The sequence below is a fragment of the Mauremys mutica genome, chromosome 17 (assembly GCF_020497125.1).
Source record: "Mauremys mutica isolate MM-2020 ecotype Southern chromosome 17, ASM2049712v1, whole genome shotgun sequence".
Lineage (NCBI taxonomy): Eukaryota > Metazoa > Chordata > Testudines > Geoemydidae > Mauremys > Mauremys mutica.
Genome location: NC_059088.1, coordinates 16281512 through 16306620, shown reverse-complemented (window position 1 = coordinate 16306620; position 25109 = coordinate 16281512). Strand labels below are relative to the sequence as shown.

At 51.8% G+C, this 25109-nt stretch overlaps 1 protein-coding gene across 1 annotated transcript in view; it reads left to right on the top strand.

The window, feature by feature from the left end:
- The window catches only part of LOC123351479 (IgGFc-binding protein-like), a 61508-nt gene that overhangs the window by 601 nt on the left and 35798 nt on the right, over positions 1-25109 (top strand). Inside the window, exons 2-5 of the mRNA XM_044990865.1 lie at positions 227-420; positions 898-1039; positions 20729-21057; positions 21495-22068. Coding sequence (XP_044846800.1) covers positions 227-420; positions 898-1039; positions 20729-21057; positions 21495-22068 — 1239 coding nt within the window. The remainder of the gene's footprint in view (positions 1-226; positions 421-897; positions 1040-20728; positions 21058-21494; positions 22069-25109) is intronic.

The window sequence follows — 25109 nt, the reverse complement described above, 5'->3', positions numbered from 1 at the left end:
GTGATGCTGATGGAGCTCTGAGATGCACTGGGGAGGGTCATAGTTTCAAAGCATCTCATTCCAAACTTCTGGGTTTCTTCAGAAACTCTTCTGGATGGAAACCAACCTTAAATAAGTGCCCTGGTCCTCTCCTCCCAGCCCTGCTCTCCTCCCCTTCATGTCTCTGTACCTCTCATTCATGGTGTGAGATCTTTCCTGCCCTAAATTAATTTTCTCTCTTATTAAGCTCTGACCTGCCCAGCCAACAGCCACTACGAGGTCTGTACCAACATCTGCACCACCACCTGCACTGGAGATATCATGGACTGCCCAGAGACCTGTGCTGAAGGCTGCCAGTGTGACGAGGGCTTCTTCTTCGACGGCCAGGGCTGCGTGACTCTGGAGAGCTGTGGATGCTTCAAGCATGGGAGATACTACAAGGTACCACCCCAAGCGATCTGGGTCTGATCTAATTTTTGCTCTATCCACATCTTAATCCCTACACTAGCCAGGAATAGGGTTAGTTAGTGGATCAGAGCTTTGGCCCATCCAACTGGCATCTCTACTCTGCTAGTACCCAATGCCCAAAGCGCCAAGAAAGGCAAGATTATTTAATTCCCTTTGTCTATTGAAGGGAAACTGAGACACAGAGTTGGGCAGTGACTTGCTCATGGCCACATAGTGAGTCAGGAGCAGATGGGAGGTTAAAACCTAGGTGTTATTTCTGGCCCTTGGTCCAGTGCTGAGCCCATGAGACAGCCTTTCTCTTTAACATTAAGAGCAAATAATATGATAACAGAACAGATACTTTCACACACATCACCACACATCTCTGGATTTAGCACTGCCAGAAATTATTATAAATAATCTTTTCTCCATTATACTGTGTTATTTCCCCTTTTCCAAACGTCCCCTTAGCCCAGGGAGACCGTCCTGACAAATGAATGCCAGCAGAGCTGCACCTGCGTTTCCGCCCGAGGGGTGACCTGCAAAGCCCACAGCTGCACCAGAGAAGAAACTTGCCAGATCAGAGATGGTATCATGGGCTGCATCAGCAAAGGTGAAGGAGAGTCACTGATTGCAATATGCCCCAAGGGGTTACTATGGGTGGAATAACTGAGATCGGGATGGGAGAAACCAGTTTAAAACAGATTATTTATTAAGCTTATTTTTCCTCAAGAAATACCCTTCTGCTAACTAACCAGCCTGATCCTGCTTAGCTAATCATAGACAGAGATAGCCAATTTGAAATTCAGCAAGAAGTTTGATTGTTACAGAGGTTCCCAGGGTGAAACCTGGACTGTGGAACTGCTGAGCCCTCTGTCCGACCTGAGGTATCCCTCTCACTGTGATGCTGTTGGCAACCTACAAACCTCTGGTGGGTACTGCACTTACACAGACATCCACAGGCAGGGACACGCCAAACCAAGTTACATGAATGCTTCTCCTAGCCATTCATGAACCAACAATAGGGAGGCTCCAGCCAAATCCCCCCAGCTCCCCAGCCTTGCACTTAGGGTGACCAGATAGGGACAGTCCCGATATTTGGGGCTTTTTCTTATATAGACCCCCGCACCCTCTGTTCCGATTATTCACACTTGCTGTCTGGTCACCCTACTTGCATCCCAGAACTGTACCATCTTGCTTGGTCAGAAGCCTGACCAGTGTAAGTTCATTACCCAGTCTGCCCCTCCTTCGATGTGGAGAGGACACACACTAGCCTTTGTAAACTGAGCTGGTGGACTTCAGAGAGAAGCAGCATAAGAACTGAGCTGTGGGGAGGGAAATCTCTGAGATGAATTTTCCTCCCATGGGAGTCACAGGTGCTTAGCACCTCTTAGCATTTGACCATTAGCACCTGCAGCTCTCACTGATTTATGGACTGAATTCCTTCTCCCAATGGAATCACTGGGAATTAGCCAATGACAAGGGTGCTGGAACAATTTTTACAGTGGGGATGCTGAGAGCCATTGAACCAAACTGTAAACGTTACCTGCACTGAAATCCACTTTAAGCCAGGAGGTGCAGCAGCACCCCCAGCACTCCTAGTTCCAGCACCTATGGCTAATGACTTCAGTGCCATAGCAATGTGTTATTGAGGGTGCTCAGCACTTTGCTGGATCAGAGCCATAGGCACTTGTGCATATCCATAACTTTAAGCATGTGTGGAGCCTCATTGATTTCAACTGAACTCACTTGATTAAGTGTTTCGATAGATTGGAACCATAGCTTCCAGCAAACCAAGTCGGGCTTCCCAACTTCTCAGGGTATGTCTACACTATGAAATTAGGTCGAATTTATAGAAGTGGGTTTTTTAGAAATCGTTTTTATACAGTCGATTGTGTGTCCCCCCACACAAAATGCTCTAAGTGCATTAAGTCGGCGGACTGCATCCACAGTACCGAGGCTAGCGTCGACTTCCGAAGTGTTGTACTGTGGATAGCTGTGAGTAGCTATCCCACAGTTCCCGCAGTCTCCGCTGCCCATTGGGGTTCTAGGTTGAGATCCCAATGCCTGATCAGGCAAAAACAGTGTCATGTGTGGTTCTGGGTAAATGTCATCAGGCCCCCCTCTCCCTCCCTCCATGAAAGCAATGGCAGACAATCGTTTCGCACCTTTTTTCCTGGGTTACCTGTGCAGTCGCCATACCACGGCAAGCATGGAGCCCACACAGCTCACCATCACCGTAAGTCTCCTAGGTGCTGGCAGACATGGGACTGCATTGCTACACAGCAGCAACTCCTTGCCTTTGGCAGCAGACAGTGTGTTATGATTGGTAGCCATCATCATCATATTCCTGGGTGCTCTTTAACCGACCTCGGTGAGGTCAGTCAGGGGAGCCTGGGCAGACTCCTTCCACCGAGCACCCAGGAGATGACAATGGCTAGCAGTCATAATGCAGTATCTTTTGCCATGCACCCAGGAGCTGACGATGGCTAGCAATCAAACTGCACCGTCTGCTGCCACCCTAAAGAAGTAAAAGATAGATGGAGTGGATCAAAAGAAGAAATAGACCTGATTTGGTTTGTATTCATTTGCTTCCTCCTGCCCTCCGTGAAATCAACGGCCTGCTGAACCCAGGGTTTTGAGTTTGAACCTTGAGGGGGCCATTCTGTGTGTGGCAGTTGTTTGTGTTTCTCCTTGATGCAAAGCCACCCCCTTTGTGGACTGTACTTCCCTGTAAGCCATGTCATCAGTCGCCCTTCCCTCCATCAGAGCAGACAATCGTTTCGCGCCTTTTTTCAGCCCAGACACTATAGCACTGGGATCATGGAGCCCACTCAGATCACCGCGGCAATTATGAGCGCTGTAAACACCACGCTCAGTATCCTGGAGTATATGCAGAACCAGAACTTGCCAAAGCAAAACCAGGCAAGGAAGCGATGGCAGCACGGTGACGAGAGTGATGAGGACATAAACATGGACATAGACTTCTTCTTCGGGTGCTGTCCCTGTGGGTGCTCCTCTCTAGGTGACGGTGTGTCCCGGCACTGTCGATCGGAGTTTTTCAGTAGCAGTGCCTGGTTGGGGCGCACGCACCCAGATGGTATCTCCCGTCTAGTTGGAATCTTCCTGAGTGCGTGCGCCCCACACCCTCCTTAGTTCCTTCTCAACCGTCCTCGGCTGAAGACGGGACTCGGGGCAGTGCTGCCTTTCTTCCCTGGTCTCTATAGAAAATAGAAACAAAAAACATAGAAATAATTAGTAATTACTTCCCAGTTGTTTCCCTTCCTTTAGTATAGTTAGTTACTTAGTTTAGGCTTGTCTCCTGGTGAGACACTCTCCTCGGCCATCTCTAATTCATAATGCCAGGAGCTTCAGGATTTAAAAGATGCATCTCCTGTCAGGACTTCATGCCATGGTCAGATGGGCACTCACACTGTGTGAAGTGCCTCAGGGACACCCACGTCCCTGCCAAGTGCCTCCATTGCGCGAGTCTCAAGTCAAGAGCTCGTCATGACAAGGATCTGTGGCTCAAAATCATCACGATGGAAAAATCCCTGCAGCCGCTGTCAGAAACGGGAAAGGTTAAACCCGCTCCCACACGCTCCCCAGCCAGATCGGAACTGGTGGGGAGCGTTGCTTCACCCTCCCTGGAGCGGAGGCAAGAAGTGCAACAGTCTCACAGAAGAGACTCTAACAAGGGTAGGGGGTCTCCCGCGAGATCCCTACCCTCTGTGCTGACAGCACCAAAGGCAGGTGCCTCAGCCTGTTCTAACGCCTCAGCCACGGCTCTGACAGAGCACAGAGGCAGGGACCCGACCTTCTGCTCCGGGAAGCTACTTGTTGATTCAGTCCCCTCAGCACCACAAACGACCGCCGAGTGGACATCTCACTCTTCCTCCGCACTGCGAATGGCCTCAGCACCGGCACTGCGTTCCTCCTCGGCACCGACAACAGCCATGGTGACGGCAGCACGTTCAGCACCAACAACGAAAACGGCCACGGTACCCACAGCGCGATCAGTTTCGGCGCCAAAAGCTGCCGCGGTCCCGCCAGCACGCTCTGCCTCAGCAGCGAAAACAGCAGCGGTGCCGACAGCGCGCTCAGCCTCGGCACTAAGAACAGTGTCGGCACCCAGCCACTCTTCTACCCGCGCACCAGCAGCAGACCCCCTGCAGGGCACCTCTAAGCTCAATACAACAGTACACTCTCTGTCACTCTCTCCTAGTAAAGAGCTAGAGCAGAGAGCAGGCTCAGCTCAGCCTAGGGAGCAGGAGCAACAGCTGCTCACTCAGTGACCTTTTAGTGCCACCTGAGCCTCACTCTCCGCTCCTAGATACAGAGGACTCTTTTCTTGAACCGCCACTCTCTCCACCTGAACTGGCTTTTACTGACGGTGACCTTGAGTTACAGCAGCAAGCGGAGTTCTCCCCTCCTGCTTCTCCTCCACAGGCGCCTTTACCACCTCAGGTCATGGCTCAAGCTCAGCATCCTCAGTTTCCCTACTTTGCTCCCCCGTGGGCGGCACCTGGGTTCTCCTACCTTATGCCTTGGCCTCAATGGTACCCGTGGCAACATCCTCCTACCAATCATCCTCCGTCTGTGCCTCAAACTCCTACTCCATCCACTTCTAGGGTGCCTGAGCCTCCTCCTGAGACTGGGAGCTACGCACCATATCCTGACTCACCTAACCCTAACTCTCCACTAGCCTCGGATGAAGCCCTCCTCCCTTCACCTCCACAGACCGTGGACGACTGCAAACAATTTCAAGAACTTTTTAGGAGGGTGGCACTCAGTCAGGATATCCCCTTAGAAGAGGTTCAGGAGATGCAACACAAACTCCTCAGAATCCTTCAATCGTCTGCGCCCTCAAAAATCGCGCTCCCTATAAACGAAGCACTCATGGAGCCAGCTGACACTCTCTGGCAAACCCCAGCGTCTCTAGTACCAACTTGCAAGAAGACTGAACATAAATACTATGTTCCTGCAAAGGACGCAGACTTCCTATTTTCTCATCCACCACCGAACTCTCTTGTCATGGATGCAGTTGCACAGAGGACCAAACAGTCACAATATCGACCCACCCCGCAAGACAAGGACCTTAGACGCCTTGATGTACTGTGCCTCAAGGTTTATAAATCATCTACACTACAATTCAGGATTGCAAACTATTCTGCTCTCCTCGCCAGTTATGATTTTGATAATTACAATAATTCTTTTCGAATTTGCCTCCTACATTCCAGAGGACAGAAGAGCCGACTTCAAATCAATCTTGACTGAGGGACAACTGATTTCCAGAACGGCCCTACAGGCATCTTTAGACACGGCGGTCACAGCAGCCCGTACCATTGTAACTGCTGTGGTTATGCGTAGATCCTCATGGCTCTCTGCGTCAGGCATTCCTAAAGAACTCCAGACCAAAGTGGAGGATCTCCCCTTTGATAAGGACAAACTCTTTTCCAAAAAAAAATGATTAACTCCTCCACACCATGAAAGATTCGAGAGCGACACTGCGCACCCTGGGCATTCACCCATCTCTTCCCAGGAGACAACGATACCAACCCTACCAAAGACCACGCCCACATCAGTACTATCGCCCTCAACCCAGACCATACGACACAACTAGGAATCGTACTAGAACCCCCAAACGCAGACAAAATCAAAATCAAGCCACCACCTTCTGTCCACCGGGCAATAAACAACAGTTTTGAAACGTTGGTCGAGGGTCTGCACGACCATCCCTTGATTCCACCGCTTACTTGCCCATTTGGCCACCGCCTCCAGAATTTCCAACATGCCTGGCAGCGTATTACACAGGACCGCTGGGTCCTCGAAATAGTTCAGGCCGGTTACTCCATCCCTTTTATATCCTACCTTCCCCCTTCCCCGTCCCTCTTCAGGGACCCTTCTCATGAGCAATTACTTCGCACAGAAGTGGCACATCTTCCGCAACTAGGCGCAGTGGAACCTGTGCCGACGCAACACCAAGGGACAGGTTTCTACTCCCATTACTTTCTAACGCAGAAAAAGACCGGAGGATGGAGGCCTATACTAGACCTACGCCGACTGAATAAATTCGTGAGGACACAAAGATTCAAGATGGTCACACTGGGCACAATGATACCTGCACTGGATCAAGGGGACTGGTTCACAGCCCTCTACCTACAAGATGCTTACTTCCATATATCAATTCATCCAGCTCACAGACGCTTCCTACGATTCACAATCGGTCATGACCATTTTCAATACAGAGTTCTTCCTTTCGGACACTCCACAGCTTCAAGAGTTTTTTCCAAGACTCTAGCCGTGGTTGTGGCTCACCTCCGCAAACATGGGGTCACACTGTTCCCCTACCTGGACGATTGCATCATCAAGGGCGACTTCTATGGTGAGACACTTCAAGCCACGCGTTTCACCATCTCCCTCTTTCACAGCCTAGGCCTCCAAATAAACATCCAAAAATCCACCCTGACACCTACGCAACAGATCGAGTTCATCGGAGCTCATCTCGACTCAACCCAGAGCAGGGCCTTGCTCCCATACAACAGATTCCTTGCTATCACGCAGCTCATACGCACGCTTTCTATTCGTCCCAGGACGCAAGCAAGAAACTGCCTAGAGCTCCTTGGTCACATGGCAGCCACCACCTTCGTGGTTCAACAGGCCAGGCTATATATGATATGCCTCCAGGGCTGGCTCAACTCCAGTTTCAAACCCAGCAGACATCCCTTAGGGATGCTGCTAACTCCTCCTCCCAATGTTATAACTTCCCTACAATGGTGGACAAGTCCAGAAAACCTCTGCGCAGGGGTTCCCTTCTAGCAACGATCCCCAATGCTCATGCTCACCACGGATGCTTCCCTGATCGGTTGGGGAGCGCATCTAGGGGAACACAGGGCACAAGGCCGGTGGTCCGCATCAGAGACGCATCTACACATAAATCTCTTAGAGCTCAGAGCAGTGAGGAGAGCATGCCTTCACTTTCTTCCCCTCATAAAGAACAAATATCTGCGGTTCTTAACAGACAACATAGCATGTATGTATTACATAAACAGACAAGGGGGAGCCCAACCACATTCCCTTTGCATGGAAGCCATTCGACTATGGAATTGGTGTATACGACATCGAATATAGATCATCGCTTCCTACCTACCAGGCTGCCACAACACTACTGCCGACACACTCAGCAGGCACTTCTCGACAGAACACGAATGGGAGCTGCACCCCGCAGTGCTCCAACAGCTTTTCTCCTACTGGGGCACCCCGTCAATAGATCTCTTTGCCAAAACCCAAAACGGAAAATGCCCCCTGTTTTTCTCCAGGGCAGGACTTGGGACTGCATCCCTAGGGGATGCATTCCTCATCCCATGGAACAACTACCTCCTGTACGCCTTCCCACCTATCCCTCTGCTACACAGGGTTCTTTGGAAGATCGCGGATGACAAGGCCAGGTCATCCTTATTGCCCCGGCTTGGCCGAAACAGACATGGTATCCCTACCTTCTTCGCATGTCCTCCCGTCACCTATGGCCTCTCCCCAACAGGCCAGACCTCCTTTACCAGGACAATGGACGAGTTCTTCACCCCCAGCTGCAAAAGCTCCACCTCACAGCCTGGTTCCTTCATGGTTCCAAACCCATGAACTAGCCTGTTCTGAGCAAGTCCAGTATGTCCTCTTGCACAGTAGGAAAGACTCCACTCGTTAAACCTACCAGCAGAAGTGGAAGCGTTTCGCTCTTTGGTGCTCACATAAGCATTTAGCACCCAATAACGTGACCGTCCCTAACATTCTAGACTACCTCCTGAAACTAAAACAGGACGGACTTTCACTCAGCTCCATCAAAGTGCACCTGGCGGCGCTTACCAGCTACCATGACCTATTGGATGGGTGCTCACTCTTTACACACCCCACCATTAAACGCTTTCTCACCAGCCTGCAAAATCTCTACCCTGAAATTCATCCAACAGTGGCTACATGGAATCTTAACCTCGTTCTTCATGCTCTCATGAAACCTCCATTTGAGCCCTTGGCTACCTCCTCTCCTCTCCATATGTCCATGAAGGTGGCTTTCCTAGTTGTCATAACCTCAGCAAAGAGAGTTGGTGAAATGAGTGCCCTGATGGCCCACCCTCCCTACACAATCTTCTGCAAAGATAAAATCACTTTGCCCTGGTCTACACACAGCCCCGGGGTCGAACTAGGGTACGCGAATTCAGCTACGCGAATAACGTAGCTGAATTCGAACTACCCTAGTTCGAATGACTTACCCGTCCAGACGCCGCGGAAGCGAACTCCGCGGCTCCAAGGTCGACTCCGCCAACTCCTCCTGCCGCGGTGGAGTACCGGAGTCGACCGCGGCACTTCCGGAGTTCGAACTATCGCGTCTAGATCAGACGCGATAGTTCGAACTCCGAGAAGTCGAACTCGCCGCGTCGACCCGCGCGGTAAGTATAAACGTACCCTTTGAGACCACATCCTAAATTTCTTCCTAAGGTGGTGTCGACCTTCCACCTCAACCAACCTATATATTTACCTACTTTCTATCCCAAACTTCACAAAACTCCGCAAGACGCAACCCTGCATACTCTCAACGTCAGGTGAGCAATTGCCTTTTATTTAGACAGGACTAAACCATTTTGCAAGTCTCCATGACTCTTTGTTTCCATTGCCGAAAGATCGAAAGGCACGGCTATCTCTAAACAACGTCTATCCAAGTGGATCTCTGATTGCATCAGATCCTGTTACCGTGCGAAGAATCTTCAACTGCCCGACGACATTAGTACTCATTCCACTAGAGCCATGTCGGCATCCATTGCCTTCCTACACAACGTTCCCATTCCTGATATCTGCAAAGCGGCTACATGGTCATCTGAACACACGTTTGCAAAACACTATGCTCTCATGCAAGACACCACGGCAGACACAATAGTAGGCCATACTTTACTATTTTCAGTACTCCCTGCCACATCTCCAAAGTCCCACCAACCATTGTGGGTACTGCTACACATTCACCTATAGTGGAGCACCCACAGGGACAGCACTCGAAGAAGAAGAGAAAGTTACTCACCTTGCAGTAACTGAGGTTCTTCGAGATGTGTGTCCCTGTGGGTGATCCACTCCTCGCCCTCCTCCCCTCTACTTTGGAGTACTGGTCTGACTCTCCACAGTAGAGAAGGAACTGAGGAGGGTGTGGGGTGCACGCACTCAGGAAGATTCCAACTAGATGGGAGATACCATCTGGGTGTGTGCGCCCCAACCAGGCACTGCTACTGAAGATGTCCGATCGACAGCGCCGGGACGCATCGTCACCTAGAGTGGAGCACCCACAGGGACACACATCTCGAAGAACCTCAGTTACTGCAAGGTGAGTAACTTTCTCTTGTCGCAAAGTATGGGCCCCGACAGTGTGCACATCATGGTGTTAATGGGGCAGGTTCATGCTGTGGAACGCTGCTTCTTCTTCGAGTGATTGCTCATATCTATTCCATGTAGGTGTGCGCGCGCCACGTGCACGTTCGTCGGAAGACTTTTACCCTAGCAACTCAGTGGGTCAGCTGGGCATCCCCTGGAGTGGCGCCACTATGGCCGCGGATATATACCCCAGCCGACCTGCCCACTCCTCAGTTCCTTCTTACCGCCCGTGTCGGTCGTTGGAACAGTGGAGTGCAGCTTAGCTGACCTTCACCTCCCTAGTATTCTCATAGCTTCTGTGTATATAGTTCTCAAATTAGTTTAAAGTTATTAGCATAGTTATTTCTTAGTTGTTAGATTAGAGTATCAGTAAGTTTAGTCGGGTTAGGGGCTTCAGCCCTCCCCGCACCGGGACCGGCGCTCATGCCCGGTTCCCCAGGATTCAAGCCGTGCTCGGCTTGCCATCGCCCGATGCCTACAGGGGATCCGCATGACTCCTGTTTAAAGTGCCTCGGGGAGTCGCACTTATTGGAGGAGTTCCTCGTCGGCACCGGGCAGCACCAGGGCGCCCGCTCCGTCTCTGCACCGAACGTCATCGGCGCCTAAGTCAAGCCAGAGGCGCTCGCTCTCTCCTCGAGCGAAGAAATCTAAGACCCCTGCCATCCCGGCACCGCCCGCGGTACGGCATGAGGGCACGGCTCCGCCCCACCGCCCGGTGCCCGTCGCCACTGCGCTGCCTGCTAAGCCGTTGCCGTCGACTCCGGTTTGCCAAGGCCCGTCAAGTCCGGCTCCTGTCTCCCCAGCACCCGCCGTGGTCGAGCTGATTGTGCCATCCACACCGGAGGTCTGCGAGGTAGCAAAGGACCTGATCGCGCTGTCGGATGCGGCACCGCCGCTACCCTCGGCACCGCCGGTGCGGGTCATCCAATCCATTGGAAAGCCAGCGTTGATCCATCCTGCTTCCACCAGCGCTCCCGACCGGCACCGCTCCAGATCGCAGTCCCATCGACGTTCCAGGTCCCGGCACCGTTCGCGTTCTTCACGCTGCTTGCAGTCCCGGTACCGCTCCTCGGCACAGCGCCGATCAGACTCGCGACGCCGCTCTTGATCCCGGTCGCCGTCGTATTACTCCCGGCACCGCTCGAGGTCCAGGCACCGGTTGGGACACTGATCCACCAGGAGCCGCTCCCGACGCCGTTACTCCAGGTCCAGGTCGATCTCCCGGCACCGGGCTGGTCGTAGGTCCCGGTCTCACTCCCAGCACCGAAGTCCTTCGCGGCACCGCTCCCCGGTGCGGAAGAGCACCAGGTCGGTGGGGACGTCGGCTCAAGGCCTATCTGCTCCGCCATGGCCTTCCAGGCATCCGTCGGCTTCCTCCCACATGGGAAGCTACTCTAAACTGCAGCCGGACCCAAAGCCGTCCTTTTGAAGGCATGCCCGGGGACAGCATACCAATCTCAGTTCAGGATCCTTTCCCCCCTTTCTCCAACCGCCTCTCTTATTTTTTCCCTGCGTGGTCCCTCCTGACCTCAGATGTCTGGGTCCTGCACATTGTGAAGCACGGATACCACCTCCAGTTTGCTTCGACCCCGCCTTACCGTCCTCCCTCCCAGTCCCTCTTCAGGGACCCCTCTCACGAGCAATTCCTCTTACAAGAGGTACAGGTGCTCCTCAGCATCGGAGCAGTAGAGGAGGTACCAAAGAAGGATTGGGGAAGGGGATTTTACTCCCGTTACTTCCTGATTCCGAAGTCAAAAGGAGGTCTCAGGCCGATCCTGGACCTACACAGCCTCAACAAATTCCTAATAAAGTTAAAGTTCCGGATGGTCTCCCTAGGGACCATTATCCCTTCCTTGGACCCCGGGGACTGGTGTGCTGCCCTTGACATGAAAGACGCTTACTTTCACATAGCCATATTTCCTCCGCACAGACAATACCTCCGCTTTGTGGTGGGCCATCGCCATTTCCAGTTCGCGGTCCTTCCCTTTGGCCTCTCCACAGCACCTCGAGTATTCACGAAGTGCATGGCAGTGGTAGCCGCCCACCTCCGTCGCCAAGGGCTCCACGTGTTCCCCTACCTGGACGACTGGCTCCTGAAGGGGGCCTCCCGGGAACAAGTCAGGGAGCATGTCCGTGTGGCAAGGGACCTGTTCATGAGCCTCGGCCTGATGCTCAACATAGACAAATCCACCCTGGTTCCCGCTCAGAGGCTGGACTTTATAGGAGCGACCTTGGATTCCACCCTGGCCAAGGCCTGTCTTCCTCAGCCGAGGTTCCTGGCGCTGGCAACCATCATCCACAGCCTTCAGGCCTTCCCCACAACCTCGGTCTGCACTTGCCTCACTCTGCTGGGCCATATGGCGGCGTGTACGTACGTCACCAAGTATGCCAGGCTCCGGCTCCGCCCCTTTCAGACGTGGCTTCACTCGGTGTACCGTCCGGCCAGAGACTCAATAGACTCCTTGGTCACCATGCCGCCGAATGCGCTTCACTCCCTCGATTGGTGGCTGAACCCCTCCGTGGTGTGTGCAGGGTTGCCCTTTCATCCGCCCCAGCCCACGCTGTCTCTGACGACAGACGCGTCTTCCCTTGGCTGGGGAGCCCACCTAGGCCACCTGCGCACCCAGGGCCTGTGGTCATCACAGGAGCTCTCCCTCCACATAAACGTGCGGGAACTCAGAGCGGTCCGCCTAGCATGCCAGGCGTTCCTCAGGCTTCTGTCCGGCCGTTTTGTCTCCGTCTTCACGGACAACACAACGGCCATGTACTACATAAACAAACAGGGCGGTGCCTGCTCTTCCCCCCTTTGCCGAGAAGCCATAGAGTTATGGGACTTCTGCATAGCACATACGATCGACCTGGTGGCATCCTTTCTCCTGGGAGTTCGGAACACTCTCATGGATCGGTTGAGCAGATCCTTCCTGTGCCACGAGTGGTCCATAAGACCAGATATTATCCATGCCATTTTCCGCAAGTGGGGCTTTCCCCAGGTGGACCTCTTCGCGACGCGTGTGAACAGGAAGTGCCAAACGTTCTGCTCATTCCGGGGCCACTCACCAGGGTCGATCTCAGACGCATTTCTCATTCAATGGACGCACCAACTGTCTTATGCGTTTCCCCTGTTCCCACTAGTCCACAAGGTTCTGCTGAAGCTCCGTCAGGACAGGGCTCATCTGATCCTGATTGCTCCGGCATGGCCCAGGCAACCCTGGTACACCATGCTGCTCAGCCTCTCTGTGTCCCCGCTGATCACCCTCCCCCTCTGCCCGGACCTTATAACTCAAGAGCACGGCAGTCTCCGCCATCCGGACCTCCCGGCTCTCCACCTCACGGCGTGGCTCCTGCGTGGCTAGACGCCTCAGAGTTTTGCTGCTCCGCCCCTGTGCAACACATCCTGCTCAGCAGCAGGAAACCTTCCACTCGGTCCGCATACTTGGCCAAGTGGAAACGTTTCTCGGTCTGGTGTGTGTCACGGGCTCTTGCGCCCACGGAGGTCCCTGTGCCAGTTGTCCTGGACTACCTATGGCACCTTAAACAGCAGGACCTGGCCATATCTTCCCTGAAGGTCCACTTAGCGGCCATATCCGCTTTCCATCCTGGCGAAGGTGGACACTCGGTGTTTTCTCACCCGGTGGTCGCTAGGTTCCGTAAAGGGCTGGAACGTCTCTCCCTCAGATCCATCACCCCGCCCCTACCTGGGACCTGAACCTAGTACTCAACAGGCTCATGGGTCCGCCCTTTGAGCTGCTGGCAACCAGATCTCTCCTGTACCTGTCATGGAAGACAGTTTTTCTGGTGGCCATTACTTCGGCTAGGAGGGTCTCCGAGCTCCGAGCTCTCACTGTAGACCCTCCTTACACTGTCTTTCACAAGGACAAAGTTCAATTGCGGCCACATCCCGCTTTTCTCCCTAAGGTGGTCTCGGCCTTCCACACCGGTCAGGACATCTTCCTACTGGTCTTCTTTCCCAAACCTCATTCATCTCCACGGGAGCAGCGATTACACACTCTGGATGTCCGCAGGGCGCTTGCATTTTATATTGATCGCACAAGGCCCTTTCGTAAGTCCCCCCAGCTCTTCGTGGCCATAGCGGACCGCATGAAAGGCCTTCCCATCTCCACTCAAAGGATCTCCTCGTGGCTGACAGCATGCATCTGCACGTGCTATGACTTGGCCCATGTCCCAGCGGCCCACCTCACTGCCCATTCTATGAGGGCTCAGGCTTCTTCAGCCGCCTTCCTGGCACATGTACCGGTTCAGAAGATCTGCCGTGCAGCGACCTGGTCATCGGTCCATACGTTTGCTTCGCACTACGCTCTGGTGCAGCAGTCTAGAGACGATGCGGCCTTCGGCTCGGCAGTTTTGCATTCCGCCACGTCTCACTCCGACCCCATCGCCTAGGTAAGGCTTGGGAATCACCTACATGGAATGGATATGAGCAATCACTCGAAGAAGAAAAGATGGTTACTCACCGTTGTAACTGTTGTTCTTCGAGATGTGTTGCTCATATCCATTCCAAACCCACCCTCCTTCCCCACAGTCGGAGTAGCCGGCAAGATGGAACTGAGGAGTGGGCGGGTCGGCTGGGGTATATATCCGTGGCCATAGTGGCGCCACTCCAGGGGGCGCCCAGCCGACCCACTGAGTTGCTAGGGTAAAAGTCTTCCGACGAACGTGCACGCAGCGCGCGCACACCTACATGGAATGGATATGAGCAACACATGTCGAAGAATAACAGTTACAACGGTGAGTAACCGTCTTTTCTGGGCCTGGGAAACAAGCACAGACTGGTGGGACCGCATAGTGTTGCAGGTCTGGGACAATTCCCAGTGGCTGTGAAACATTCACATGCATAAGGGCACTTTCATGGAACTGTGTGACTTGCTTTCCCCTGCACTGAAGCGCCAGAATACCAAGATGAGAGCAGCCCTGTAGTGAGGCGGCCTGGCTCCCGGCCGCTCCTGAGAGGGAGGAGCCAGAACAGCCGCCGCAGTGGGCGGAGCCACTGCCGCCTGTCCCCGCCCCCCAGAAGTCAAGGGGCGGGACAGGAAGTATAAGAGGCCCGGCCCAGCGCTCAGTTGCAGCCCGGCGGCCGGAGAGGACAGACGCTCCTGACCAAGCTCCTGCTGGACCGAGCCTTCCCCAAGCCAGGTACCCTGAAGAAGGCTGGCCGAGCCTTCCCCGAGCACGGTATCCTGAAGTGGACTGGCCGAGCCTTCCCTGAGCACGGTACCCCGAGGAGGACTGGCCGAGCCTTCCCCGGGCCCGGTATCCCGAGGAGTGGCCCGAGCGTAACCCCGACCTGTGTCCTGAGGAGCAGCCCGACCTAGCCAGCCCTCAGCACGACGAAGAGCCCATGGTATGGGACCCCGCTGCAGACACCAGCGAGGAGCAGGTACCCATGGAGGAGGAGATGGGAAGTGGCCCGGGGGTAGCTGACCCAAGTCTGGCTACTGCAGATTTCGAGCCAATGTTGGTGTGTTGCGGTCAGGACCCCACCGACACAGCAGCAGACTAACTGCCGCTGTTAGGGCCCCGGGCTGGGACACAGTGGAGTGGGTGGGCCTGTGTCCCCCCCCTCCCCCGCCACCCCACTCACGGGTGGCAGTCTCCCCCTCACACCACCGCGCAGGCACAGAAGCCTGCACTTGCCTGATTGCTGCTCAGCTCCTGATACAAGGACCTGGGCCTCTGAACTAGTGTTGTTGCTCAGCTCCTGGGACAAGGACCTGAGCCCCTTGACTTATTGGTTGTTGCCCCGCCCTGACCTAGGGCTTGGGCTTACTGACTATTATTGCTGCTCAGCTCCTGCTTTAAGGACCTGAGCCCTGAACTATTATTGCTGCTCAGCTCCTGATACAAGGACCTGAGCCTCTGAACTAGTGTTGTTGCTCAGCTCCTGGGACAAGGACCAGAGCCCCTTGACTTATTGGTTGTTGTCCCGCCCTGACCTAGGGCTTGGGCTTACTGACTATTATTGTTTGCTCAGCTCCTGCTTAAAGATCTGAGCCCTGAACTATTATTGTTTGCTCAGCTCCTGCTTAAGGAGCTGAGCCCCTTAAACTACTGACTCTGTGTGCTCAGCCCCTGTCTGAGGGTCTGAGCTAGAACTGCTGTTTTGCTGCCCCGCCCTGACTGAGGGCTTCGGGCTTAAACCACTGACTCTGTGCTCAGCCCCTGCCTGAGGGTCTGAGCTAGAACTGCTGTTGGTTGCCCCGCCCTGACTGAGGGCTTGGGGCCTAATCTACTGACTCTGTTTATTGTTGCTCAGCCCCTGCCTGAGGGTCTGAGCCTGTGGACCTTCGGAGACTGATTTGTGGATTTAGGCCGTGTAGTGACGCGGTCTGGCTCTCAGCCGCACCTGAGACAGCCGAGCCCCTACACCGGACCCTTACAAGCCCTCACAGTTGAGAAGCGAGTGGCAATAGCCCTGTGGAAGCTTGCAACGCCAGACAGCTACCGGTCAGTTGGGCATCAATTTGGAGTGGGCAAATCTTCTGTGGGGGCTGCTGTGATCCAAGTAGCCCACGCAATAAAAGATCTGCTGATATCAAGGGTAGTGACTCTGGGAAATGTGCAGGTCATAGTCAATGGCTTTGCTGCAATGGGATTCCCTAACTGTGGTGGGGCGATAGACGGAACCCATATCCCTATCTTGGCATCGGAGCACCAAGCCAGTGAGTACATAAACCGAAAGGGATACTTTTCAATGGTGCTGCAAGCACTGGTGGATCACAAGGGACATTTCACCAACATCAACGTGGGATGGTCGGGTAAGGTACATGACGTTCGCGTCTTCAGGAACTCTGGTCTATTTCAAAAGCTGCAGGAAGAGACTTTCTTCTCAGGCCAGAAAATAACCATTGGGGATGTTGAAATGCCTATAGTTATCCTTGGGGACCCAGCCTTCCCCTTAATGCCATAGCTCACGAAGCCATACACAGGCAGCCTGGACAGTAGTCAGGAGCTGTTCAACTACAGGCTGAGCAAGTGCAGAATGGTGGTAGAATGTGCATTTGGACATTTAAAAGCTCGCTGGCGCAATTTACTGACTCGGATAGACCTCAGCGAAACCAATATTCCCCTTAAAAGCAGCAAAGAATCCTGTGGCACCTTATAGACTAACAGACGTTTTGCAGCATGAGCTTTCGTGGGTGAATACCCACTTCTTCAGATGCAAGTGGTGGAAATTTCCAGGGGCAGGTTTATATATGCAAGCAAGAAGCAAGCTAGGTCAGTTCATCGAGTTGGCATCGAGGTTTGTTGCATGGATTGGTTCCTGAGCTAGAGTTACTATGGTGCAGGGTGCAGTTACTGGTGAGAATATGCTTCAGGTTGGCAGGTTGTCTGTGGGCGACCTGTCTGTGGGTGTGTCTCCTCGCCCACAGACAACCTGCCAACCTGAAGCATATTCTCACCAGTAACTGCACCCTGCACCATAGTAACTCTAGCTCAGGAACCAATCCATGCAACAAACCTCGATGCCAACTCTGCCCACATATCTACACCAGCGACACCATCACAGGACCTAACCAGATCAGCCACACCATCACCGGTTCATTCACCTGCACGTCCACCAATGTAATATATGCCATCATATGCCAGCAATGCCCCTCTGCTATGTACATCGGCCAAACTGGACAGTCTCTAAGAAAAAGGATAAATGGACACAAATCAGATATTAGGAATGGCAATATACAAAAACCTGTAGGAGAACACTTCAACCTCCCTGGCCACACAATAGCAGACCTTAAGGTGGCTGTCCTGCAGCAAAAAAACTTCAGGACCAGACTTCAAAGAGAAACTGCTGAGCTCCAGTTCATCTGCAAATTTGACACCATCAGCTCAGGATTAAACAAAGACTGTGAATGGCTTGCCAACTACAGAACCAGTTTCTCCTCTCTTGGTTTTCACTCAACTGCTAGAACAGGGCCTCATCCTCCCTGATTGAACTGACCTCGTTATCTCTAGCTTGCTTCTTGCTTGCATATATAAACCTGCCCCTGGAAATTTCCACCACTTGCATCTGAAGAAGTGGGTATTCACCCACGAAAGCTCATGCTGCAAAACGTCTGTTAGTCTATAAGGTGCCACAGGATTCTTTGCTGCTTTTACAGATCCAGACTAACACGGCTACCCCTCTGATACTCAATATTCCCCTTGTTATTACTGCTTGCTGTGCGCTCCACAATATCTGTGAGAGTACGGGGGAAATGTTTATGGCAGGGTGGGAGGTTGAGGCAAATCGCCTGGCCACTGATTACGTGCAGCCAGACACCAGGGCAGTTAGAAGAGTACAGGAGGGCGTGGTGCGCAACAGAGAAGCTTTGAAAACCAGTTTCATGACTGGCCAGGTTACGGTGTGAACGTTCTGTTTGTTTCTCCGTGATGAATGCCCCTGCCCCCCTTTGGTTCACTCTACTTCCCTGTAAGCTAAACACCCTCCCCTCCCCCCTTCGATCACCGCTTGCAGAGGCACTAAAGTCATTGTTGCTTCACATTCGTGCATTCTTTATTAATTCATCACACAAATAGGGGGATAACTGCCAAGGTAGCCTGGGAGGGGTGGGGACAGAGGGAAGCGCAGGGTGGGGTGGGGGAGGAGGGAAGGACAAGGCCACACCACAATTTAAAACTTTAAAACTTATTGAAGGCCAGCCTTCTGTTGCTTGGGCAATCCTCTGGGGTGGAGTGGCTGGGTGGCCGGAGGCCCCCCCACCATGTTCTTGGGCGTCTGGGTGAGGAGGCTATGGAACTTGGGGAGGAGGGTGGTTGGTTACACAGGTGTTGTAGCACCAGTGGTCTGTGCTCCTGCAGCTCAACCATACACTGGAGCATATCAGTTTGATGCTCCAGCAGTCGGAGCATCAACTCTTGCCTTCTGTCAGCAAGCTATCCTCTTCAGCCCACCACCTCTCCTCGCATTCCTGTTGTGCTTTCCTGCACTTTGACATCATCTGCCTCCATGCGGTCAGTGTGGGAGGACAGCAGTAGCTCTGAGAACATCTCATCCTGAGTGCGTTTTTTTCGCCTTCTACTCTTCGCTAGCCTCTGCGAAGGAGAAACATTTGCAGTTGGTGGAGGAAAAGGGAGATTGGTGGTGAAAAAGACACATTTTAGAGAACAATAGGATCACTCTTTCCCGTTAAACCTTGCTGTTCACATTACACAGCACATGTGCTTTCGTTACAAGGTAGCATTTTGCCTCTTATATTGAGGGCCTGCCAGTGTGGTGTGAGAGATCACTCACACAGTGCCAGGCAACAGAATTCAGCTTGCAGGTAGCCATGGTAAGCCACAGTCTTTTGGCTTCTTTAACTTTCATAACATGTGAGAATGGTTTCAAACAGCAGCACCCTCATTTCCCATACCAAGCGGTCGTTGGGTTGGCCATTTAAAATGGGTTTGCAATTTAAAAGGAGGGGCTGTGGTTTGCGGGTTAGCGTGCAGCACAAACCCAAATAACCCCACCACCACCACGCTATTCTCTGGGATGATCACTTCACCCCTCCCCCCACCGCATGGCTAACAGTGGGGAACATTTCTGTTCAGCCACAGGCAAACAGCCCAGCAGGAACGGGCACCTCTGAATGTCCCCTTAATAAAAGCACCCTATTTCAACCAGGTGACCATGAATGATATCACTCTCCTGAGGATAACACAGAGAGAGATAAGGAATGGATGTTGTCTGAATGCCAGCAAACACTGGGATTTCCGCTCCATCCCCATACAAGTTAACAGACTTTTGCAGTAGCTGTCTGGCCGTGAATGCCAAGGCAGATTAATCATTAAACACGCTTGCCTTTAAACCATGTGTAATATTTACAAAGGTACACTCACCAGAGGTCCCTTCTCCGCCTACAGGGTCCGTGAGCATGCCTTGGGTGGGTTCGGGGGTTACTGGCTCCAGATCCAGGGTGAGAAACATATCTTGGCTGTTGGGAAAACCGGTTTCTCTGCTTCCTTGCTGTGAGCTATCTTCAATCTCTTCGTCATCATCTTCCTCGTCCCCAAACCCCGCTTTCTTGTTGTGTGATTCTCCATTGACGGAGTCAAAGCACAGGGTTGGGGTAGTGGTGGCTGCACCCCCTAGCACGGCATGGTAGAAGCGGCATGTCTGTGGCTCTGCCCCGGACCATCCGTTTGCCTCTCTGGTTTTGTGGTAGGCTTGCCTTAGCTCTTTAATTTTCGCGCAGCACTGCTGTACGTTCCTGTTATGGCCTCTGTCCTTCATGCCCTTTGAGACTTTTGATAATGTTTTGGCATTTCGTTTACTGCAACGGAGTTTAGCTAGCACTGATTCGTCTCCCCATATGGCAAGCAGATCCCGTACCTCCCGTTCAGTCCATGCTGGAGCTCTTTTGCGATCCTGGGACTCCATCTTGGTTACCTGTGCTGATGAGATCTGCACTCACCTGCACCTTGCCACGCTGGCCAAACAGGAAATGAGATTCAAAAGTTCGCGGGCCTTTTCCTGTCTACCTGGCCAGTGCATCTGAGTTGAGAGCGCTGTCCAGAGCGGTCACAATGGAGCACTCTGGGATAGCTCCCGGAGGCCAATACTGTCGAATTGCATCCACACTACCCCAAATTCAACCCAGCAAAGCCAATTTCAGTGCTAATCCCCTCGTCAGAGGTGGAGTAAACAAATCGATTTAAAGAGCCCTTTAAGTCGAAAGAAAGGGCTTCGTCATGTGGGCGGGTCCATGCTTAAATCGAGGTAAGGCTGCTAAATTCGACCTAAAATCGTAGTGTAGACCAGGCCTCAGTGTCCTCTGGCTAGATCAGCTGGCTCTGCATGAACTCTGTGCCCATGACAGGGCTGGATCTCCCAGCCTAGACTCTGGACTTGAGTTCCCTGCCCTGTTGATATGACTGGATTTTCTCCTTTCAGATCCCTGCAAAACCCTGAAATGCCAGATCAAGGAGACATGCAAAATTGAAGATGGCCAAGAGTCATGTGTTCCTGCCTACACTGGAATCTGTCTGGGCTCAGGGGATGCACAGTACCAAACTTTTGATGGCCTGAAGTTTGACTTGCAGGGCATTTGCAAGTACACCATCGCTAAGTACTGTGGCAGCGACCCTACCCTGGAGCCCTTCACCATTAATGAGAAGAACGACAACAGGGGGAACCAGGAAATCTCCTTTTGGCAGGTGACCAATATCTATGTCTACGGGTACAACATCTCCATCTACAAGAGGGAAGTTGGCAAAGTCCGGGTGAGTTTCCCAGCTCGGGGTTCTGCGCCTTTTCTACTTATAACAAATAGTATTTTTTGTCAAGTATCAGCGGGTAGCCGTGTTAGTCTGTATCCACAAAAACAACAAGGAGTGTAGTATCTCTCACACAAATGAAATCCTAGATACATGCGACATGAGCTGAATATATCATATGGGCAATACAAGTACATAAATGCAACTGGTCTTGTGTGTTTAACATGATTGTGATAGATAGCTAGATAGCCAGCTAGATAGATAGATATTGTGTTTATTCAGGGAAAGTTGCATTGATTTCAGTGATTCTTTCACATGCCGCTGGTTAAAGTGACAATGATTTACAGCCGAAATGAGTGGCAAGGTTACAGCTGCAGTAAGAACAAGTGAGGATGAAAGAGCAATAACACCTATCATACCTCCCCTCTCTTCTCTGTCTCTAGCTGAACAGTGTGATCACCAGTCTCCCAGTGACGCTGAAAGACGGTAAAATCAAACTGTACCAGAAAGCTCTCACCACCGTCCTGCAGACGGACTTCGGCCTCCAGATCACATATGACAAAAATTGGCACGTAGCGATCACCCTCCCCAGCAGCTATTATGGGGCCACATGCGGCCTATGTGGGAACTTCAACCAGAATCCAGATGATGACATGATGTCATCCAAAGGCACCAGCATCTCCTCCATCATGGACTGGGCTGCCAGTTGGAAAGTCCAAGACCGGGACCCCTTTTGCTGGGATTATTGCCAAGAGACTTGCCCAGTGTGTGATGAGAGCAAGAGAGCTCTGTATGGGGATGACAGTCACTGTGGGGTGATCAGTAAAGCACCGGGAGGGCCCTTCAGAGAGTGTCACTCCAGGGTGAGCGCTGATGACTTCTTTGACAGCTGCATCTATGACATGTGTCTGAATGAGGGGGACAAGAGCATTCTGTGTGAGGCGCTGGAGGCCTATGCAAATGCCTGCCGGAGGCATGGGGTCTCTGTCGATGACTGGAGGACGCCATCCAGTTGTGGTGAGTCTGGCAGCTTGGTTTCTTATTGACCGTGGTAGCGGTAGTCAATCTGTTTACCTTGTTGATGAGCATGGGGATGGAAATATCCAAGATCCCTGAGGTACTGGGATCAGCACTGACTCTTAGGGTAGAGCTCCCCCTAGCAGTCATTCAGCCAAGAGCTAACCCGCCTGGCCCTGTTAGTTAATGAGATCTAAAACAATCACTGATTCAGGTGGCTAGTGTACATGTACACAGCAGCTGGGTGGCATAATTCTCAGCTCAGGTGGACATTAGTCCTGCTTTGAGCAGGGGGTTGGACTAGATGACCTCCTGAGGTCCCTTCCAACCCTGAGATTCTATGATTCTATGATTCACACACTCAGCTTGGGATTGATATCTAAAAATATCAGTGTGGATGCAATGTCACAGGTGACAATGTAGGTTAACTGCACAAGTCTCCGATGTGTATATATACCCTATAAGTGTGATGTATCTTGCAAGCAGACTGTGATGGGTTGGGTCACAGAGACCCCTTTGGGACTGCCACCTGATGTGCTGAGACTACCTCTGAGCCCGTTTTTCCTGCCAGCTTGGGACATCAGTACCCTGTCTTGTTGAGCTAGACACGCTAGCCTGCTGCAAACACAGACCCAGCTCTGAACCACGTCCCCCAAAAGCTGCAGACTTAACTGAAAACAGCTTAAGAAGTGCTCCTGTCTCTAGTACCCAGACACCCTGTTCCCAATGGGATTCAAACCCCAAATAAATCTCTTTTACTCTTTATAAAGCTTATACAGGGTAAACTCATAAATTGTCCGCCCTCTATAACACTGATAGAGAGATATGCACAGCTGTTTGCTCCCCCAGGAATGAATTATTTCTCTGGGCAATTAATAAGCAGAAGTGATTTTATTAAGTACAAAAAGTAGGATTTAAGTGGTTTCAAGTAATAACAGATGGAAAAAAGTAAATTACCAAGCAAAATAAAACAAAAACATGCAAGTCTAAGCCTAAGAAAGTAAGAAACTGAATGCAGGTAAATCTCACCCTCAGAGATTTTTCAGTAAGCTTCTTTCACAGACTAGACTCCTTTCTAGTCTTGGCCCAATCCTTTCCCCTGGTACAGTCCTTGTTCCAACTCAGGTGGCAGCTAGGGGATTTCTCATGACTGCAGCCTCTTTTGTTCTCTTCCACCCCCTTATATACCTTTGGCAGAAGATGGGAATCTTTTGTCTTTTTGGGTCCCCACCCCTCCTTCTAAATGGAAAATCACCAGGTTAAAGATGGATTCCAGTACCAGGTGACATGGTCACATGTCCTGTGAGACCCCAAGCCTTCATTCATCCCAGCTTGACTCACAGGAAGGCTCGCAAGTAAACACAGCCACCTACAATCAATTGTCCTAGTTGATGGCAGCCATCAAGATTCTAAACCACCATTAATGGCCCACACTTTACATAACTACAATAGGACCTCAGAGTTATAGTCTATATTCCTAGTTTCAGATACAAGAATGATAAATAGGATGACCACATTCAGTATATTATAAGATTTGTAATGGTACCTTACAAGAGACCTTTTGCATGAAGCATATTCCAGTTACATGATATTCACATATTTTCATAAAATCATGTGGAGTGCAACGTCACACAGACTATGGTGGAATTCAGTGTTTCTCAGTGTCCACAGAGCATAGGGGGCTGTGGAACCTTTTTGGTGGTCTTCAGGGTGAAGCAGCTATAGACAATTAAGAGGGGAGGCAGCTCCATGAGATGTTCTTCTCCGATTGAAATGCATGGGATCTGAAGGTGCTTAAACCTCTCAGAATTTGACTCTTAGCACCTGCAGCCCTTGCTGACTTATGGACTGAAATCCTATTCTCACTGGAGTCAGTGGGGATTCGCCAATGAATTCAGTGACACAGAAACAGCTTATTGATGGTGCTCATCATGTTGCTGGATCAGACATAGAATCATAGAATCTCAGGGTTGGAAGGGACCTCAGGAGGTCATCTAGTCCAATCCCCTGCTCAAAGCAGGACTAACACCAACTATATCATCCCAGCCAGGGCTTTGTCAAACCAGGCCTTAAAAACTTCTAAGGAAGGAGATTCCACCACCTCCCTAGGTAACCCATTCCAGTGCTTCACCACCCTCCTAGGGAAACTGTGTTTCCTAATATCCAACCTAGACCTTCCCCACTGCAACTTGAGACCATTTCTCCTTGTTCTGTCATCTGCCACCACTGAGAACAGCCGAGCTCCATTCTCTTTGGAACCCCCCTTCAGGTAGTTGAAGGCTGCTATCAAATCCCCCCTCACTCTTCTCTTCTGCAGACTAAACAAGCCCAGTTCCCTCAGCCTCGCCTTTTAAGTCATGTGCCCCAGCCCCCTGATAATTTTCATTGCCCTCCACTGGACTCTCCAATTTGTTCACATCCTTTCTGTAGTGGGGGCCCCAAAACTGGATGCAATACTCCAGATGTGACCTCACCAGTGCCGAATAGAGGGGACATATGCACTTAAGCACATGAATAACTTTAAGCATGTGAGTAGTCTCATTGATTTCAATGGAACTACTCACATGGTTAAGTTCTTTACTGGACTGGAACTGTAACTTGCAGCAAGCCAGGTTCTGTTGACTATCATGGACTTGCCATCTGCTCAGCGTGCAATGGCTGACTAAGCTGGTTCTGTGTGAAGGTTGTGCTCATGACCAGTCTGGCTCTCCCATGCTATTATTATTGTTATTAATTGATAACCCACAGCTTTGCCACTGATGTTTATTGTTTTATGGTAAGTCTAAATATAGGTGGGCAAGTGTTTGTATTGTTGTGATGTTCCCCTAGTGTTATCTTGACTGGTGATCTGCTAGGTCACTCCAATCCTCAACTGTGGGAGCCAGCCTTACCCTGCTCTGCTGTGAGAACCCGCACTCTTGGGCTGTTCATGCACAGCCTCTAGCATGTAAGCTGCTTGGATTGTGCAACCGAATGACACTAGCCAATATCTCCAGTCCCAGACACAACCTAGGAACCTCCATCTTGCAGTGTCCAGTTAT